The following is a 21945-nucleotide window of genomic DNA, read 5'->3' on the forward strand; positions in this document are numbered from 1 at the left end:
TGTGTCCAGGATAGTTTTCTGAAGCAGTATGTGGATGGCCCTACTAGAGAAGGGGCTACACTCAACCTCCTCTTAGGAAATGTGGCTGGGCAGGTGGTTGATGTGTCAGCGGGGGAGCACTTTGTGACCAGTGACCATAATTAGCTTCAAAATAGTTATGGAAAAGGATAGGACTGGTCCTCAGGTTGAAGCCCTAATTTCGATGGCATCAGACAGGAACTCTCAAAAGTTGAATGGGAGAGGCTGTTTACAGGTAAAGGGATATCTGGCAACTGGGAGGCTTTTAAAAGTGAGATAGGAAGAGTTCAGGGCCGGCATGTTCCTGTTAGATGGAAGGGTAAGGCTGGCAAGTTTAGGGAACCTTGGTTAACGAGGGATATTGAGGGTCTGGTCAGGACAAAGGAGGCGGCATATGTCAGGTATAGGCAGCTGAGATCAAGCGAGTCCCTCGAGGAGTATAGGGGATGTAGGAGTACACTTAAGAAAGAAATTAGGAGGGCGAAAAGGGGCCAGGAGATTTCCCTGGCAGATAAGATAAAGGAGAATCCTAAAAGATTCTGCAAGTATATTAAGAGTAAAAGGGTAGCTAGGGAGAGAGTAGGTCCCCTTAAGGATCAGTGTGGTAATCTAAGTGTGGATCCATGGGAAATGGGCAAGGTCTTAAATGAATACTTCTCGTCTGTATTTACCGTGGAGGTGGTCAGGGAAGCTAGTGAGTTCAAGGGAGGGAACAGCAATATCCTGGAGCATATCAACATTACAAAGGAGGAGGTGTTGGATGTTTTGAAGCGCATTAAGGTGGATAAATCCCTAGGGCCTGACCAGGTGTATCCGAGGATGCTATGGGAAGCAAAGGAGGAGATTGCTGGGGCCCTGGCAGAGATTTTTGTATCGTTAGCCATGGGTGAGGTACCAAAAGACTGGAGGATAGCTAATGTTGTGCCTTTATTTAAGAAGGGCAGCAGGGATAAGCCAGGGAACTACAGGCCGGTGAGCCTTACATCAGTGGTGGGAAAGTTATTGGAAGGGATTCTGAGACAGGATTTATATGCGTTTCGTGGTATAGTGGATAGTGAAGAAGGTTGTCTAAGGTTACAACAGGATACAGATAAACTGGGAAAGCGGGCAAGGGATTGGCAAATAGAAATTAACGCAGACAAGTGCGAAGTGATGCATTTTGGGAAGTTCAACCAGGGTAGGACAGATACAGTGAATGACAGGGCCCTGGGTAGCGTTCTTGAGCAGAGAGACCTTGGGGTGCAAGTACATAGTTCCCTGAAAGTGGCAACACAGGTAGACAGGGTGGTGAAGAAGGCATATGGCATGCTTGCCTTCATCGGCCGAGGCATCGAGTACAAGAGTTGGGACGTCATGTTCCAGTTGTACATAATGTTGGTTAGGCCGCATTTGCAGTACTGTGTGCAGTTCTGGTCGCCGCACTACAGGAAAGATGTGATCAAGCTAGAGAGGGTGCAGAAAAGATTCACAAGGATGTTGCCTGGTTTGGAGGGCTTGAGTTATAAAGAGAGATTGGATAGGCTGGGTCTGTTTTCCCTGGAGCGAAGGAGGCTGAAAGGGGACATGATAGAGGTATATAAAATTATGAGAGGCATAGATATGGTAGATAGCCAGAGTCTGTTTCCCATGGTAGGGGTGACTAAAACTAGAGGGCATAGATTTAAGGTGAGGGGGAGGAGGTTTAAAGGGGATCAAAGGGGTAAATGTTTCACAAAGGAATAGTGGGTATCTGGAATGAGCTGCCAGAGGAGGTGGTGGAGACAGGAACAGCAGCAACATTTAAGAGGCATCTGTACAGGTACTTGAATGAGAAAGGCATAGAGGGATATGGAATTAATGCAGGCAGGTGGGATCAGTATAGATAGGCATTATGGTCGGCATGGACGCGGTGGGCCAAAGGGTCCGTTTCTCTGCTGTACGACTCTATGACTTTGAAAGCTAATTTTTTAAACACTACGAAGATATAAACAACATTTAAAATAGAAAAATTAGTGTCCTTGCAGATTTACGCTCCTGCCGAAGTGGAATCTTCCAATGTGGAACATTCCAAGCTTGCTTCAAGTCCTCGCAGCCATCCGATGGGGATAAGAAAAATGTCCAGCATACAAAACTTAAACTTCTCTTTCATCCAGCAATGACCTCAGCTGATCAACAACTCGCAAACATTTCAATGAATCAATTTGGCTTTAGAATTTTGAGGGGTGAAAAAGTGATCAGTCTAAAATTCACCTTCCTTCAGTTTAAATTATCAGAGATCTCTGTTCCGTTCATGCTGGTCCAGCTGTCGGTCTCTGTCTGTTAACTGTGTCTCAAAAGCCAGTTTTTCAGTGAGTTTCAAACATCAATCAGCAACAATGCATCTCTCGATCCTCAGTCTGAGTGGCTGTATCCCGGGGCAACTAGAATGCACTCTTTGAATCAAAGTCCCTGGAGCTTGCTGCCTTAAAGCAGTACTGATCCTTTTCCAACCTCAAAGGCACACCACATACTTCCCAGAACAAAAAAAAACTACAGGATCATAACACTAACCCCTAACCAGAATGAGCTTCAAACAGGTGCAGTACATCACATCAAAAACCTTAGAAATCACCACTCATTATTTAACCATTCAATAAAGTCCAAAGGCGATGTAGACACTGAAATGTTAGTGCCCTGCCCCTCTGCGTAACTGATCCTTTTAATCCAATAGGCAGGTTGAAGATTTCATCCACTGCCTTGCAAATCAGGCCTTTAATTTTACAACTCAAAGCTTCTGGAGAATAGATCAGAAAAAAGTGAAGGTGACGAGCATCATGCCTCCTACCTACTGATACTTTGGATTTTGTGGAGGAGGTGGGGGGAACCCCATCTCAGTTTTTTTGTGCCCCCTGGAGCGAATCTCCAGTGTTTTGAAGCCTGAGTGCCTGCCACCGGGATCTCTGTTCCTTTAAAGACGGGGATTCTGCCTCCAAGAACTGCCGGCCAATCACAGGGCCAACAGCTCAGCAGCGCCAATGGGAGTGGTGGCCACTGCCATGCTGCAGAGGTCTCAGACCCAGGTCCAGCACTAGACCCCAGACCTCAGGTAAGTAAGATGAGGTTTCCGGGGCCTGTCCAGAAGGCTCCAGTGAGGGGGCTGGGAGGGTAGTCGTGAAATCCAGGGGAGGGGGAGCCATGGAGTTGTAGGTTTTGCTGGTGGGGGTCCTCCATGGGCCACAGATTGCCTACAAAGGAGCGATACTCCACACCCCCAACTCAAGCCCGCAGGGAGTGCACCTCGTTTTACAAGGCACCCTCTGCACATGGCGGAGGCCCCCCTCCCCCGGCCACAGGTTAGATCCCAGCAGCGGCAGGAAGAAGCCCTTAAGCGACCATTAACAGGCCACTTAAGGGCCTCAATGGGCCTCTGGGTGAGAAGGCTGATGTCAGCCTATCCAACCCCCAGCAAAATTGTTGGGGACGGACCGTCTACCCCCGTCACAATTCTATGGGTTCCCCTGCCTCCAACCCCACCTCGGGGTGGTGGGGGAGGTGGAGACATAAAATCCAGCACGGAGTTCCATTTGTACACATCATTCATCTGCAGAGCCTGGCCTGGGTGTGATGAACTCACTGCAGCGCTGTAGATACTCGGAACCCAGAAAGAGAGAGATTAAAGGTCTGTACGGATTGTTCCATTTTTAAATTCTCAGCCCTGCTTACAATTGAACTTTTTCTCTTCACTCTGTTTTGTCTGCTGTGCCTCGACCATCTGTTTCAGATCCAGAATGAAGTGATCTTGTGCCTTACTTGTGTTTGATGTTTTTCGAAACCTACATTTTTGTGCATATTTTAAGTAATCATCACCTAATTAACTCCAGACACAGCCTTCCTCAAATCACTCTACATTTACCAATCAATAGATAAAAGGTAGCAAGTTCCAGAACAATCCTTCATCTTTTCCAGGCACAAGCTGGATGCTATTTCTTACTTGTAGAGCTTGACAGTTTAGATGATGCAACATGACCTTTGCTCCTAGCTTGGTCTATGCAACCACAGGTTGGAAATTGAGACTATTTTGAGCCTGTGACAAGTATAAAATATAAAGCTGACTGCTGTGGGTAGAAACTGCAGGGATCTCCACAGGATATATGGGTACGAAAGCCACTGCCGATAGCCAGTCAGCTTCAAACAGTCGTCTTCTTCTTTGGCCTCCTTGTCTCCAGATACAATGGGTAAGCACCTGGAGGTGGTCAGTGGTTTGTGTAGCAGCGCCTGGAGTGGCTATAAAGGCCAATTCTAGAGTGACAGATTGTTCCACAGGTGCTGCAGATAAAATTGGTTGTCGGGGCTGTTACACAGTTGGCTCTCTCCTTGCGCTTCTGCCTTTTTTCCTGCCAACTGCTAAGTCTCTTCGACTCGCCACGCTTTAACCCCGCCTTGATGGTTGCACGCCAGCTCTGGCGATCGCTGGCAACTGACTCCCACGACTTGTGATCAATGTCACAGGACTTCATGTTGCATTTGCAGATGTCTTTAAAGCGGAGACACGGACGGCCGGTGGGTCTGATACCGGTGGCGAGCTCGCTGTACAATGTGTCCTTGGGGATCCTGGCATCGCGCATGTCCTGTGGTACTGCTCCCTCATCCCAGCACAGGCAAAGCAGTTCGTGCAGAGCTGAAAGTATAGCAGGCTTGGCACTCTTGATGATTTCAGGGGTAATGCCGTCCTTCCCAGGGGCTTTTCCGCTGGCTGGAGAATCAATGGCATCACCAAGTTCCGATTTTGTTGGCTGTACGCCCAGCTCATCCATGACTGGTAGAGACAGGGTTGCCTTGAGGGCGGTATCAGTGACAACATTCTCCCTGGAGTACAGTCCTAGGTAGCGCTCAACCCAGCGGTCCATTTGCTTGCGTTGGTCAGTGATTGTGTCCCCCGATTTAGATTTGAGGGGGGCATCTTCTTGATGGTTGGCCCAAAAGCTCTCTTAATGCCATCATACATTCCTCTGATGTTTCCTGTGTCAGAGGCCAACTGAATATGACTGCATAGGTGTTGCCAGTAGTCATTTGCGCAGCGCCTGGCTGTTCTTTGTGGAGCGCTTCTGGCAGCTTTAAGTGCTACGGATGTTAACTCGCTGGGGGCTTTCTTGTAGTTCAACAGTGCAATGCGCTTAGCAGCTATGACAGGTTCCAGCTCTTCAATGTGAGATTGAAACCAGTCTGCATTCTGCTTCACACAATTGCCATAGGTGGTCGTTACTGAGTCATAGATGGCGTCTCTGATGTGGGCCCACTTGGTCCCTGCATCCCCTGTGGGAGTGTTTTGGAGGGCTTTTTCAAGTGAATTTAGAAACTTGCGTAACAGCTGTGGATGAGAAATTCTGCTAGTGTTGTTGCGCGGGCAGCCCTTCTGCTTGGAGTGATGCAGCCTCTTTGGTTTGAGGCTAACCTTGCTGCACACTAGGGAGTGGTCGGTGTCGCAGTCCGCACTGTGGAAGCTGCGTGTGATTTGAACACTGTTTAAAGAGGCTCGCCTTGTGACAATGAGGTCCAGCTGGTGCCAACGACGTGATCTTGGATGCCTCCAGAAAACCTGGTGACAGGGTTTAGTGTGAAAGAATGAGTTGGTGATGCAGAGGTTATGATAGGTACACAACTCAAGCAGTCTCTGTCCATTCTCTTTCATCCTTCCAACGCCATAGCGCCCAAGGCAGGAAGGCCATGAGTCATGGTCGGCCCCAACCCTGGCATTAAAGTCCCCCAGCAGGAATAGGTGTTCGGTGTTGGGGATGCTACTAATGATATTATGGAGTTCCTCATAGAACTGGTCTTCAGCTTCAGGTGGGGAGCAGAGTGTTGGAGCATAGATGCTGAGTAGGTGTATTAGACCAGAGGCGGTGAACAGTTGGATGGACTGTATGCGTTCCGAGCCATTTGAGGGTGGCTCTATCATGCTGAGCAAAGAGTTTCTGATGGCGAAGCCCACTCCATGCTGTCTTGGTTCTTCAGGATCCCTACCCTGCCAGAAGGTGTAGTCTTGCTCTCTTAGAGATCCGCTTGCAGGGAGCGTGTCTCCTGAATTGCTACAATGTCCACATTGAGTCTACTGAGCTCGTTGTTGATGATGGCGGTCTTCCGAGAATCGTTGATTTGTGTAAAGTCTTCCAACAGGCCAGGACACATAGTTCTGACGTTCCAGCTTGCAAAACGAAGGGCTTCTTTCCTTTTTTGGTCGTGCTGTTTGGTGCGGTGTTACAGTCCACTAGGGCAATGACCCTGAGCTCCAAGCACCCATTGAAGCAGGTGGACTGTGGCGGGACAGAACCTTACTGACCGGGGGCTGCCCGGTTTGAGGCGGGCGGTAGCTGTCCAGTGACATGCGATGACGTCTCCCACCGACAAAGGCAACCCGTAGCGCCCAATCTCTACGCCAATTGAACTGGACTTATAACCCGTAACTGCCGCCTTCCGTGTTGATTTGGTCGCTGGGAGGCGACTATGGAGTGGCCTCTCCATGGCGCATGCCTGGGTAGATGTATGGTGGTTGTGAGTTGCTCAAGCGTCAAAACCCCCCTCTCGGCCTTCCTGGTGGGGTCCAAAGGAGTGCAGAGCACGACGTTTGGCACAAGTATGGCTGCAGGAACTGCCAGAAACATGCCAAAGGTGACACATGACCGTCTTCGGGGTTCTGCTCCGGATTTTCTGATAGGGTTTACTCCCTTAGCCTTGGTCTCTCCCGAGACGCCCACAAGGCAGTGGGGTTGTTGGGGCCCCTACACAGGGGTAGGTGGATGTCGGCGGAAGGAGGTGGAGGGAAGGGGGTGCAGGGGGTGCGAGAAGGAGGAGTGTGGTGGGAAGGGGTGGAGGGAAGGGGGTGGAGGGGGAGCTGAGAGGGGTGCAGGGGAAGGGGGTGTGAGGGGAAGATGGTGCAAGGGGGGAGCTGGGAAGGGGGTGCGAGGGGTTTGGGGGGGAAGGGGGTGCGAGGGGTTTGGGGGTGCGAGCTGGGAGCGGGGGGGGCAGAGGGGGTGCAGGTAATAAAACATTGCATCAGCTCCCACCATTGTCCCTTTTACAATGGTGTACTACTACTGGGATCGGGATCAGAGTCGGAGTTGTGGGGAAAGTTTGTGTGTAAAGAGCGCGGAATCGCCAGGTGAGCAGGAGCCGCTGCCGGGACCATGTGGCCGCTCTTCCTCCTGATCGTCGCCGTGGACGGGCTCCCCGAACACAGCCAAGTGGCCTTTCAAGCTTGGCCACAACTGGCAGGGTCTTCATCAGCAGTCCTTGCCCGGATTGCCAGCTGTTCACCCTCTCTCTGCGGTGAATATGGTTGACTCTTACATGCCCTCTGAAATGGCCTAGCAAGCCACTCAGTTGGCAGCTCACTGCTACCTTCTCAAGGGCAATTAGGGATGGGCAATAAATGCTGGCCTGGCCAGCGACGCTCACATCCCATGAGTGAACAAAAAAAAAATTCCTCTCCCAGCCTTATTCTGAAGTCCCAAAGGACAGTTAAGCTCTTTGAGCTGGCTCCAAACAGTAATTGAAGCTAAACAATATGGTCATAGTAAAGGAACAAAGTGGTTCCTGCCCTGGTCCTCTCACTCCACTGAAACTGAGATTAGACAGGCTCGTGGACATACGTTGAGCATGTGTCAGAATACAGAACCATTAAACCACAATGCAGTAAACAGCTACAGTAATGCACGTTTCCAAGCTGCACTGTATGCATGTTTAACATGGGACACGGAGGGGACCCCCAGTCAGAAGATGGTGCTGTGAGGGTGGTTTGCCAGTTGTTGATGCATCCCTGTCACCTTCGTTCTTCTCACATGCACTGTGTCTCACTTTTTTTTTTATTTCTTTGATATCTGTCATTCTCCATTCTTTTCTGTCCTGCACATATCACTTCTGTCATCCGGTTCTCCACTAGGCACTTCATAGGTCATCAATTTCTTCCCCTGTGTTTGTGTTTTGTTTTTCTCTTTCTCTTGTTGGGTTCTATTTGAAATGCTGTTGATCTGAATATCTCCTTGTTGAGGAAGGATCCTGGATCACAGGGATGTCGTCTTTTCTCTCAACAGATGCTGAGTGCCCACAGCGTTTTGTTTTGTTTCCCATTCATAACTAGTTACTCATTTAAAATTCAACAGCAGTCTTTTAATACACAAATAATGGTTCCAATTACTACTCATATCAAAGAGAAAAGTCCAACAGACTTTTGATGAATTATAAAACATGGCAGTCTCCAGCTGCAACAAAGAACCGCAGTGATCCTGACAGTAAAGCAGCACATGATGCACATACAAAAACCAGGATCATTAAAAATATTGACAATAGTTAATGGAGCTTCTTACCATATCTAACTCCTGCCCCTGGATTGAGCAGATCTGATAACAGCTGTCCCGCTAGACCCTCGTCATCATCCTCCTCATCATCATCAACCTGGTCCTCCCACATGTCATTAACTTCATCTGAATACATGAGAAACAGAAACATCAGCTCCACAAAGCTGTGCACTTAACAGTAAAGAGGTACATATTGCACACCATGGGAAAGGGGTGACGGTACAAACACTGCACACCACGAGAATGGGGCGAGGGTACACACACTGCGCACCAGTGGAATGGGGCGAGGGTACACGCACTGCGCACCAGTGGAATGGGGCGAGGGTACACGCACTGCGCACCAGTGGAATGGGGTGAGGGTACACGCACTGCACACCACGGGAATGGGGCGAGGGTACACACACTGCGCACCAGGGGAATGGGGCGAGGGTACGTGCACTGCACACCACGGGAATGGGGCCAGGGTACACGCACTGCACACCACGGGAATGGGGCGAGGGTACACGCACTGCGCACCAGGGGAATGGGGCGAGGGTACACGCACTGCGCACCAGGGGAAAGGGGCGAGGGTACACGCACTGCGCACCAGGGGAATGGGGCGAGGGTACAAACACTGCACACCACGGGAAAGGGGCGAGGGTACTAACACTGCACACCATGGGAATGGGGCGAGGGTACACGCACTGCACACCACGGGAATGGGGCGAGGGTACACACACTGCACACCACGGGAATGGGGCGAGGGTACACACACTGCGTACCATGGGAATGGGGAGAGGGTACACACGCTGCACACCAAGGAAATGGGGCAAGGGTACACACACTGCACACCATGGGAATGGGGCGAGGGTACAAACACTGCACACCAAGGAAAAGAGGCGAAGAGTACACACACTGCACAACAAGGGAATGGGGCAAGGGTACACATATTGCACACCAAAGAAAAGGGGCAAAGAGTACACACACTGCACACCAAGGGAAAGGGGCGAGGGTAGACACACTGCACACCAAGGGAAAGGGGCGAGGGTACACACACTGCATACCAAGGGAATGGGGCAAGGGTACACAGACTGCACACCATGGGAATGGGGTGAGGATACAAACACTGCGCACCATGGGAAAGGGGCGAGGGTATGTGCGCTGCACACCAAGGGAAAGGGGCGAGGGTACACACACTGCACATAAGGGAAAGGGGCGCGGGTACACGCACTGCACACCAAGGGAAAGGGGCTAGGGTATGTGCACTGCACACCAAGGGAAAGGGGCCAGGGTACACACACTGCACACCAAGGGAAAGGGGCGAGGGTACACAGACTGCACACCAAGGGAATGGGGCGAGGGTACACACACTGCACACCAAGGGAAAGGGGCGAGGATACCCAGACTGCACACCAAGGGAAAGGGGTGAGGGTACCCAGACTGCACACCAAGGGAAAGGGGTGAGGGTACCCAGACTGCACACCAAGGGAAAGGGGTGAGGGTACACAGACTGCACACCAAGGGAAAGGGGCAAGGGTATGTGCACTGCACACCAAGGGAAAGGGGCGAGGGTACACAGACTGCACACCAAGGGAAAGGGGCGAGGGTACACAGACTGCACATCAAGGGAAAGGAGCGAGGGTATGTGCACTGCACACCAAGAAAAAGGGGCGAGGGTACACAGACTGCACACCAAGGGAAAGGGGCGAGGGTACACAGACTGCACACCAAGGGAAAGGGGCGAGTGTACACAGACTGCACACCAAGGGAAAGGGGCGAGTGTACACAGACTGCACACCAAGGGAAAGGGGCGAGTGTACACAGACTGCACACCAAGGGAAAGGGGCGAGGGTATATGCATTTAAGCCTGGCTACCCGACCCAAACCTGACTACATGGGTCGGGATCGGGTCGGGCCGGGTCTATGTTCTGTGTCCAGCATTCAGGATTGGGTTGGGTTCGGGTTGGCTGTGGTTGGCTTTTGCTTCATATTGTTTTCTTTTTAATCTACATTTTGACACTTTGTTTTCCTTTACTAATAACGTTTGATATTTTCGGGTCGCGTCGGGCATGAAAAAAAAATTCAAGGACTCGGGCCTGGGTTTTAATTTTATAACTGAGGCAGTTTTTAACGTACATTGCACATCACGGGAATGGGATGAGGGTACACACACTGCACAACACAGGAATGGGATGAGGGTACACACATTACACATCACGGGAATGGGATGAGGGTACACACACTGCACAACACGGGAATGGGATGAGGGTACACACACTACACATCACGGGAATGGGATGAGGGTACACACACTGCACAACACGGGAATGGGATGAGGGTACACACACTGCACATCACGGGAATGGGATGAGGGTACACACACTGCACAACACGGGAATGGGATGAGGGTACACACATTACACATCACGGGAATGGGATGGGGGTACACTCACGGCACATCACGGGAATGGGATGAGGGTACACACATTACACATCACGGGAATGGGATGAGGGTACACACACTGCACAACACGGGAATGGGATGAGGGTACACTCACTGCACATCACGGGAATGGGATGAAGGTACGCGCATTACACAACACGGGAATGGGATGAGGGTACACTCACTGCACATCACGGGAATGGGATGAGGGTACGCGCATTACACAACACGGGAATGGGATGAGGGTACACTCACTGCACATCACGGAAATGGGATGAGGGTACGCGCATTACACAACACGGGAATGGGATGAGGGTACACTCACTGCACATCACGGAAATGGGATGAGGGTACGTGCATTACACAACACGGGAATGGGATGAGGGTACACTCACTGCACAACACGGGAATGGGATGAGGGTACGCGCACTGCACATCACGGGAATGGGATGAGGGTACACTCACTGCACATCACGGGAATGGGATGAGGGTACACTCACTGCACATCACGGGAATGGGATGAGGGTACGCGCACTGCACATCACGGGAATGGGATGAGGGTACGCGCACTGCACATCACGGGAATGGGATGAGGGTACGCGCACTACACAACACGGGAATGGGATGAGGGTACGCGCACTACACAACACGGGAATGGGATGAGGGTACACACTCTGTACACCATGGGAATGGGGCGAGGGTACACTCACTGCACATCACGGGAATGGGATGAGGGTACGCGCACTGCACATCACGGGAATGGGATGAGGGTATGCGCATTACACAACACGGGAATGGGGCGAGGGTACACACTCTGTACACCATGGGAATGGGGCGAGGGTACACACTCTGTACACCATGGGAATGGGGCGAGGGTACACACTCTGTACACCATGGGAATGGGGCGAGGGTACACACTCTGTACACCATGGGAATGGGGCGAGGGTACACACTCTGTACACCATGGGAATGGGGCGAGGGTACACACTCTGTACACCATGGGAATGGGGCGAGGGTACACACTCTGTACACCATGGGAATGGGAGTGTGTACTGCTTCATTGGAATTTTGTCTTTATTACTATCACAATTTAATTTCCCAGCAACTCCCCCACCACTCATCTGGACTGTGGCTGGGGCAGGGTGGGTTGTATTGTGTGCAGGATGCATATCACTGGATGAACAAAGGCACCCCTACAGGGAAGGCCATCTTATGTGTTCTCTGCTCACATTTTCATTAGGATGGGCTGAGCCTATACAAGAGTCATAAAGGCTCTGCTAAAAGAACTGCTGTGTGCTATAGCTCAGCCTGGCCAGAATCTTGCAAATGGCAGCCTTTATATGCAATCGATTGGAAGCTGACAGATGTGTTCCCTTGTGGAATGTGCCCTCCTGGGTCTCTTCCTTCAAACTATTCAAAGAGCCAGTCAACTCGCTGGTGCGACTTGTTCAGAATATATCACTTTGAGACTCAGCCACAAGCTACTGCAAACAGGGTTTCAGTCCTGTTCTGTAGGCCAGCAAATAAAATGACAAGACAACAATGTTGGCCCAAAAGAGACTGGAAACCAACCTCAGCTACAAACTTCAGTAGATCGTCAACAAGGGCTTAATGTTCACCAATTTCTACGCCAACACTAATAACAGTGCAGCTTCCTATCAATCATACATGTGGTTTGAATAGTGGACACATGAAGCAAAACAGTAAAGGTCTAACTGGGTATAATTTCCAAACAGACTGCAGAAAACTTAATGCTTCAAACATATAACAGCTGCAACATGAACTTAAAAGGAATTCAATTTAAAACAGTGTTGCAGATACTTGGTGGGAGGTGGGTGGGATATCCCCTCCCGGTTCACTGACAAAGTGCCCAATGTCTACAATGTGTTGTCCCGTGAAGGAGTGTGACTCCCACTCTCAATATGCTCAAATCTTTTGATTTACTCTGGGTTCAGAGTAACGGAAAAAATAATCGGAAAACCGTCCAAGAAAAGGATATCTTTCAGTATGCAAATGGCCATAACCTCTGACCTCGAGTAGGAACATGAGCTGATGGCTGTCTCGAGTTACAAACAGATGTCTCCCGCTGGGTGACTCAAACACATGAAAATATGTGGAGACACCTCTTGTTTTTAAATATATTCACGGTCTGTGGGCATCACTGACAATGCCAGCATTTATTGGCCATCCCTAATTGCCCTCAAGAAGGTGGTGGTGAGCCAGCTTCTGAAATACAATTGCTAGGCCATTTCAGAAGGTGGTTAAGAATCAACCACATTGCTGTGGGTCTGGAGTCACATACAGGCCAGACTAGGTAAGGACAGCAGATTTTCTTCCCTGAACCAGTTGGGTTTTTATGACAATCCAGTAGTTTTGTGGGCACCATTACCGAGACAAGCTTTTTATTCCAAATTTACATTCCCCCAGCGGCCGTGGCGCGATTTGAACTCATCTCTGGATCATCAATTCAGTAGCAGATACACTTTGCTGGTGGATCCTCTGCATGAAGGTGAACTGTGCAGCACATGCAGAGTACTTGCCACTTCATATCTGGAGTGCCCATGCTGATCACTGTGAACCTTTCCTCCCACCTTCATGTTAATACTTTTTCTCATCTTAGCCTATAATATTGCCACAAGGAAGTGAGTGAGGCACTTAAATTTACACTGAGCCTGATTACAATATCTCCTACTGCTTCACATGCAATGAATTACTTTAAAGTGCAGTTAGTGTTATGGTGGACTGCACTGGTTTCAGAAAGGTAGCTCACCATAACCTTCTAAAGGGCAATTAGGGATGGTCAACAGCAACGCCCACATCCCATGAAAGAATAAAGAAAAAATGTAGGTAAGTGTGGCAAGCATTTTTCACGTACTAAAATGCCCTAAACAGTAGCAAGATGGACGACCAGTTAATTTGTTTTTTGAGGGAGGAAGATGAGGTACAAACATCCACCTGAACAAGCAGCAGGAGTTTAAAATCTCTGTGAAGGACAGCACTTTGCCCTACATGGCAGTGAGGCTCAAACCCACAACCTCCCAGGCCCTGGAACACAACTCCAACTTATTTCAGTAGCACCTGCTCTTTCTGCTGTTGACAGATTATCTTCAAAATGGTTTTGTGCTTGCAAGGATAACCTAAAAGAGTTGTTTGACCTGTTCAGTCTAAACTTAAATGTTAACTCTCCAGACTAGCTGGAAAACCTGCCTTTGGAGCCAAGCTTACAAGATGTTGGTGCCAAGTGCAGAATGGGGCACAGATAAAAAGGTAACATTTAGATTAAGACAGATAGCATGACACGGAGCCTCAGTGCTCATGTATAATTTTTTTCCAACACCACAGAATTGAAATTTAAACCACAAAAGAAGTAGCCTGATAGAGTTCCTGTCAGCTGCTTTCAGCTGCTATTAAGACTGTGAATGAATGAATGCATTGTCTAAGTGAGGTGAAATGACTATTCAGAAATCTGTAGTGTGACTCCAGACACCTGTTACAACTGTGTAGAGAGATTATCCTGTAAAACAATGGCTGATATCCCACAGGGTGCAGGAGCTGCACAGCGTAACACCACCATCTAGTGGTTTAGTGTCAGTACTACAAAATATTACCTCAAATGATAAAAGGTGCCAGTAACTCTCCCTCTATAAAAACAAAGGTGACCGCGGTGACTGCAACAACTACCGTGGAATCTCCCTGCTCAGCATAGTGGGGAAAGTCTTTGCTCGAGTCGCTCTGAACAGGCTCCAGAAGCTGGCCGAGCGCGTCTACCCTGAGGCACAGTGTGGCTTTCGTGCAGAGAGATCGACTATTGACATGCTGTTCTCCCTTCGTCAGATACAGGAGAAATGCCGTGAACAACAGATGCCCCTCTACATTGCTTTCATTGATCTCACCAAAGCCTTTGACCTCGTCAGCAGACGTGGTCTCTTCAGACTACTAGAAAAGATCGGATGTCCACCAAAGCTTCTAAGTATCATCACCTCATTCCATGACAATATGAAAGGCACAATTCAACATGGTGGCTCCTCATCAGAGCCCTTTCCTATCCTGAGTGGTGTGAAACAGGGCTGTGTTCTCGCACCCACACTTTTTGGGATTTTCTTCTCCCTGCTGCTTTCACATGCGTTCAAATCCTCTGAAGAAGGAATTTTCCTCCACACAAGATCAGGGGGCAGGTTGTTCAACCTTGCCCGTCTAAGAGCGAAGTCCAAAGTACGGAAAGTCCTCATCAGAGAACTCCTCTTTGCTGACGATGCTGCTTTAACATCTCACACTGAAGAATGCCTGCAGAGTCTCATCGACAGGTTTGCGTCTGCCTGCAATGAATTTGGCCTAACCATCAGCCTCAAGAAAACGAACATCATGGGGCAGGATGTCAGAAATGCTCCATCCATCAATATTGGCGACCACGCTCTGGAAGTGGTTCAAGAGTTCACCTACCTAGGCTCAACTATCACCAGTAACCTGTCTCTAGATGCAGAAATCAACAAGCGCATGGGTAAGGCTTCCACTGCTATGTCCAGACTGGCCAAGAGAGTGTGGGAAAATGGCGCACTGACACGGAACACAAAAGTCCGAGTGTATCAGGCCTGTGTCCTCAGTACCTTGCTCTACGGCAGCGAGGCCTGGACAATGTATGCCAGCCAAGAGCGACGTCTCAATTCATTCCATCTTCGCTGCCTTCGGAGAATACTTGGCATTAGGTGGCAGGACTATATCTCCAACACAGAAGTCCTTGAAGCGGCCAACACCCCCAGCTTATACACACTACTGAGTCAGCGGCGCTTGAGATGGCTTGGCCATGTGAGCCGCATGGAAGATGGCAGGATCCTCAAAGACACATTGTACAGCGAGCTCGCCACTGGTATCAGACCCACCGGCCGTCCATGTCTCCGTTATAAAGACGTCTGCAAACGCGACATGAAATCGTGTGACATTGATCACAAGTCGTGGGAGTCAGTTGCCAGCATTCGCCAGAGCTGGCGGGCAGCCATAAAGACAGGGCTAAATTGTGGCGAGTCGAAGAGACTTAGTAGTTGGCAGGAAAAAAGACAGAGGCGCAAGGGGAGAGCCAACTGTGCAACAGCCCCAACAAACAAATTTCTCTGCAGCACCTGTGGAAGAGCCTGTCACTCCAGAATTGGCCTTTATAGCCACTCCAGGCGCTGCTTCACAAACCACTGACCACCTCCAGGCGCGTATCCATTGTCTCTCGAGATAAGGAGGCCCAAAAGAAGAACTTAGAATCATACAAAGTTTAAGGCACAGAAAGAGGCCACTTGACCCATCGGGTCTGTGCCAACTGAAAAACGATCCACCTAGTCTAATCCCACCTTCCAGCATTTGGTCCATAGCCCTGCAGATTACGGCACTTAAGGTGCATATCCAGACTCCTTTTGAATGAGTTGAGGGTTTCTGCCTCAACTACCCTTTCAGGCAGTGAGTTCCAGACCCCACCACCCTCTGGGTGAAAAGGTTTTTCCTCATCTTCCCTTTAATCTTTCTATCATTCACTTTAAATCTATGCCCCCTCATCACTGACCTCTCTGTTAAGGTGAATAGGCTCTTCATCTCCACTCTATCTAGGCCCCTCACAATTTTGTACATTTCAATCAGATCTCCCCTCAGCCTTCTCTGTTCCAAGGAGAACAACCCCAGCCTAGCCAAACTTTTCTCATAGCTGCATTTTTCCAGTCCTGGCAACATCCTCCTAAATCTCCTCTGTACCTTCTTTAGTGCAATTACATCCTTTCTGTAATGAGATGACCAGAACTGCACACAGTACTCAAATTGTGGCCTAACCAATGTGTTATACAGTTCCAGCATAACCTCCCTGCTCTTATATTCTCTACCTTGGATAATAAAGGAAAGGATACCATGTGCCGTCTTAACCACCTTATCGACCTGTCCTGCTACCTTCGAGATCTGTGGACATTCACTCCAAGGTCCCTCACTTCCTCTACACTTCTCAGTATTTGCCCATTAATCGTGTATTCCTTTGCCTTGTTTGACCTCCCTAAATGCATCACCTCACATTGCTCCAGGTTGAATTCCATTTGCCACTTTTCTGCCCATCTGACCAGACCATCAATATCTTCCTGCAGCCTACAGTTATCCTCCTCACTATCTACCTCGCTATCTATTGAGGTAAGAGATCATCTTTCTCTAGTTACAAACCGAAAGGAGCTAATGGAGTTAGATTTTGAAGAGCCAGCTTTATATTGAGTGCTGTAAATACAGAATCTGAAAACGAGTCGGCAGTTTCAAAGAAAAATGCTTCAACTTCAGTTATTTTAAGAATCAAACAATAAACAAAAATATGTCTTAGATAATTGGGATCACCTCGGATACATGAAGCTTTGTGAGGTGGAGAGAGGGAGTGGGAGTGGGCGAGAGGGAGAAAGCATTGACACTAGCTAGGACTGTACCTTGGTTCCACTCTGCTGCTGTGGATTGCCGGGAGATGTTTGCTTCCATGACACTGGAGAGTTCACCAATGAGCAGCTTGAAGAGTTTTACCAGCAGAGGAATGTTGGTCCAACGTTCTGGATCTGCTCAAACAAACCAGGTAACATCAAGACCAGAACATTAACCCCAGACCAAGGAGGATTGGGATCACAAATCAGACACAGCACAGTGCAGGGGTAACAGTTCACATATATTAGGGCTACCAAGTTAGTTGCACTTTTTGTAGTGCTGAGTGGAGTTTAAAACTTCCACCTTATGGGTCTTACCATAGGATATGAAAAAGCCCAGACACAACCAGAATATTTACCAAATAGTAAGTTGCCCCAATAACCCCATTGCTTAACCACAGAACCATACAGCAGAGGAGCCTGCCATTCAGCTCATTGTGTCTGCTGGCTCTTTGAAAGAGCTACCAATTAGTCCCACTGCCTTGCTCTTTCCCCAAAGCCCAGCAAATTTCTCCCCTTGAAGTATTTATCCAATTCCATTTCAAAAGTTACTACTGAATCTGCTTAGAAACATAGAAAATCGGAGCAGGAGTAGGCCATTCGGCCCTTCGGGCCTGCTCCGCCATTCAAAAAAGATCATGGCTGATTGTCTAATTCAGTACCCTGTTCCTGCTTTTTCCCCCATATCCCTTGATCCCTTTGGCATTAAGAAATATATCTATCTCCTTCTTGAATATATTTAATGACTTGGCCTCCACCGTCTTCTGCGGTAGAGAATTTCACAGGTTCACCACCCTCTGAGTGAAGAAATTTCTCCTCATCTTGGTTCTAAGTGGCATACCCCGTATCCTGAGACTGTGACCCCTGGTCCTGAGACTGTGACCCCAGCCATCGGGAACATCCTCCCTGCATCTAGTCTGTCCAGTCCTGTTAGAATTTTATAGGTTTCTATGAGATCCCCTCTCATTCTTCTGAACTCTAGTGAATATAGGCCTAGTCGACCCAATCTCTCCTCATACGTCAATCCTGCCATCCCAGGAAATCAGCCTAGTAAATCTTCTTTGCACTCCCTCCATTGCAAGAAGATCCTTCCTCAGATAAGGAGACCAAAACTGCACACAATACTCTAGATGTGGGCTCACCAAGGCCCTGTATAACAGCAGTAAGACATCCTTGCTCCTGTACTCAAATCCTATTGCAATGAAGGCCAACAGACCATTCGCTTTCCTAACTGCTTACTGCACCTGAATGCTTGCTTTCAGCGACTGGTGTACAAGGACACCCAGGTCTCGTTGCACCTCCCCCTTTCCCAATCTATCACCCAATAATAATCTGCCTTTCTGTTTTTACTACCAAAGTGGATAACCTCACATTTATCCACATTATACTGCATCTGCCTTGCATTTGCCCACTCACCCAACTTGTCCAAATCACATTGCAGCCTCTTTGCATCCTCCTCACAGCTCACATCCCCCCCTAGCTTTGTGTTGTCTGCATACTTGGAAATGTTACATTTAGTTCCCTCACCCAAGTCATTAATATATACTGTGAATAGCTGGGGCCCAAGCACTGATCCCTGCAGTACCCCACTAGTCACTGCCTGCCACCTGGAAAAGACCCATTTATTCTTACTCTCTGTTTCCTGTTGGTCAACCAATTCTCAATCCATGCCAGTATATGATCCCCAATCCCATGTGCTTTAATTTTGCACACTAACCTCTTATGTGGGACCTTATCAAAAGCCTTCTGAAAATCCAAATACTCCACATCCACTGGTTCTCCCTTATCTAATCTACTAGTTACATCCTCAAAAAACTCCAGTATTGTTAAGCATGATTTCCCTTTCGTAAACCCATGCTGACTTTGTCCAATCCAGTTTATGCTTTCCAGCTGTTATCACATCCTTTATAATAGACTCTAGCATTTTCCCCACTACTGATGTAAGGCTCACTGGTCTGTAATTCCCTGTTTTTTGTCTCCCTCATTTTTGAAATAGTGGGGTTACATTTGCCACCCTCCAATCTGTAGGAACTGCTCCAGAGTCTAAAGAATTTTGGAAATTGGCCATCATTGCATCTACTTCCTTTAGTACTCTGGGATGTAGATTATCAGGCCCTGGGGATTTTTCAGCCTTTAACCCCATTAATTTCCCTAGCACTATTTTTTTCTTTTACTAATACTGATTTCCTTCAGTTCCTCTCTCTCATTAGACCCTTGGTTCCCTAACATTTCTGGGAGGTTAGTTGCGTCCTCCTTTGTGAAAACATAACCAAGTATGTGATTAATTGTTCTGCCATTTCTTTGTTCCCCATTATAATTTCCCCCGTTTGACTGTAGATTGTCTTCACTAATCTTTTTCTCTTCACATTTTTTTGAAGCTTTTACAGTCAGGTTTTATGTTCCCCGCAAGTTTACTCTCGTACTCTATTTTCCCCCGCTTAATCAACCTCTTTGCCCTCCTTTGCTGAATTCTAAATGCTCCTAATCCTCAGACTTGCTGCTTTTTCTGGCAATTTTAGATGCCTCCTCTTTGGATCTAATACTATCCCTAATTTCTTTTGTAAGCCACGGTTGAGCCACCTTTCCAGTTTTATTTTTGTGCAAGACAGGAATTAATAATTGTTGTAATTCATGCACACGTTCGTTAAATATTATCCATTTCCTATCCACCGTCAACCTTTTTAGTAAAGTTCCCCAATCTACCATAGCCAACTCGCGCCTCGTACCTTCGTAGTTTCCTTTATTTAGATTCAGGACCCTAATTTCAGATTCAACTACTTCACTCTCCACCTTAATGAAGAATTCTATCATGCTCCTCCCCAAGGGACCCCACACAAGATTGTTAATTAATCCTTTCTCATTGCACAATGCCCAGTCTAGGATAGCCTGTTCTCTAATTGGTTCAACGTATTGGTCTAAAAAACCGTCACGTACACATTCCAAGAAATAATCCTCCACAGTATTATTGCTAATTTGATTTGACCAATCTATATGTAGATTAAAGTCTCTAATTTCCTGTTTACTGCCATCCCTTACATCCCTACTACTGTTTGGGGGCCTACAGACAACCCCTACCGATGTTTTCTGCCCCTTGGTGTTTCTTAGCTCCACCCATACAGATTCCACATGATTTTCTGAGCCAATATCCTTCCTCACTATTGCATTGATTTCCTCTTTTACTAACACTGCTAGCCCTCCTACTTTCCCTTTTTGCCTGTCCTTCCTAAATATTGAATACCCCTGGATGTTCAGTTCCCATCCATGGTCACCCTGCAACCATGTAATGTTTCCGTAATCGCAACTACATCATAATTGTTTATATCTATTTGCGCTGATAATTCATCTACCTTATTGCGAATGCTCCACGCATTAAGACACAATGTCTTTAGACTTGTCTTTTTAACATTGTCAGTCATCTTAGCTTAATTTTGCACTATGGGCCCCATTTGTTTCTCGCCCTTGTTTTCTCTGTCTTCCACTTTTGCTTCTGACCTTTGTCTTTCTTTTCTATCCTTGTTTCCCCCTCCTCTGTCGCCCTGCACAGATTCCCATCCCCCTTCCATTCTAGTTTAAACCCTCCCCGATCCTGAGATTACCACCTTTGAGGTCCTACTTTTTAATTTACATCCTAACTTCCTGCATTCAGCTTGTCGGACCTCATCCTTTTTTTTTTAAACCTATGTCGTTGGTACCGATATGTACCACGACAACTGGCTGCTCGCCCGCCCTCCCTCCCTCAGAATGCTTCTACCATCCCATCAGACAGCACATTACAGATCACAGCAACTCAGTAATCTTCTTTCCTCATGTCACCTCTTTTGCGAATTACCTTAAATCTGTTCCCTGGTTACACAGTAGTATTCACATCATAAAAACAAACCATTCGGCCCAACATGTCCATGCCAGTGTATATGGTTACCAAACCATCTTGCTACTGAAAACAAATTCTCCTTATTTACTCTGTTGTAACCCAAGATTTTGAACACCTCTTACCAAATCTGCTCTTAATCTTCTCTGCTCCTAGCAGAACAATCCCATTTTCTCTGTCCTCCTCGTGGTTTACTACATTTGAGTTTCATGTCATCTACAAACTTTGAAATTATGTCCTATATACCCAGGTCCAGGTTATTAGTTATATATCGAAAAGAGCAGTGGTCCCAATACCGACCTCTGGGGAACACTACTGTACACTTCCCTCCGGTCTGAAAGACAATCGTCACCTCTACTCTTGGCTTTCGGTCCCTTAGCCAATTTTAGAACCACACTGCCACTGTTCCTTTAATTCCATGGGCTTCAATTTTGATAACAAGTCTTATATATATTAATTTTTATATAAATAGTCATAAAATTTATGATATTTTATCATATGCCTTTTAAAAGTGCATATGCACAACATCAATCACCCTGTCCTCATCAACCCTCACCCTTAATTCAATAAAGAACTCAGTCAAGTTATTGCTGAAAACAAGAGACACGTTGCCTAAGCTTTTTGTCTTGCACTCATCAGGACAAGAATGCCAAATTTCAAACGGATCAACAATTTATACTACATGAGAAAAGGGTGCTGATTGGTTGGCTAGTTGACTCTGATTGGTCGAGGTGTTGCGATGGAGAATGCACCAGGGAACTATTGTCCTTCATGCTTTTGTTTACTGCAGAAAAAGTGCAAAGCCTGGACATGTTCCTTTTGCCCACAGTGGACAGATCCCTGTGCATGAATATATGTAGCTTTTAGCAAAAGCAAATGAGCAACATTGCGAGTCCAATTAATAATCTTAAA

The 21945-nt window shown here is 47.8% G+C and overlaps 1 protein-coding gene across 2 annotated transcripts in view; it reads right to left on the bottom strand.

The window, feature by feature from the left end:
* Positions 1 to 21945, bottom strand: part of ipo9 (importin 9) — a 123751-nt gene that overhangs the window by 3713 nt on the left and 98093 nt on the right. For both annotated transcript variants that reach the window (XM_068056910.1, XM_068056911.1), the window contains exons 21-22: positions 17178 to 17300; positions 8337 to 8453 (exon numbers count right to left, since the gene is read on the bottom strand). In XM_068056910.1, coding sequence (XP_067913011.1) covers positions 8337 to 8453; positions 17178 to 17300 — 240 coding nt within the window. The remainder of the gene's footprint in view (positions 1 to 8336; positions 8454 to 17177; positions 17301 to 21945) is intronic.

This window comes from Heterodontus francisci, chromosome 25 (assembly GCF_036365525.1).
Source record: "Heterodontus francisci isolate sHetFra1 chromosome 25, sHetFra1.hap1, whole genome shotgun sequence".
Taxonomy (NCBI): Eukaryota; Metazoa; Chordata; class Chondrichthyes; order Heterodontiformes; family Heterodontidae; genus Heterodontus; species Heterodontus francisci.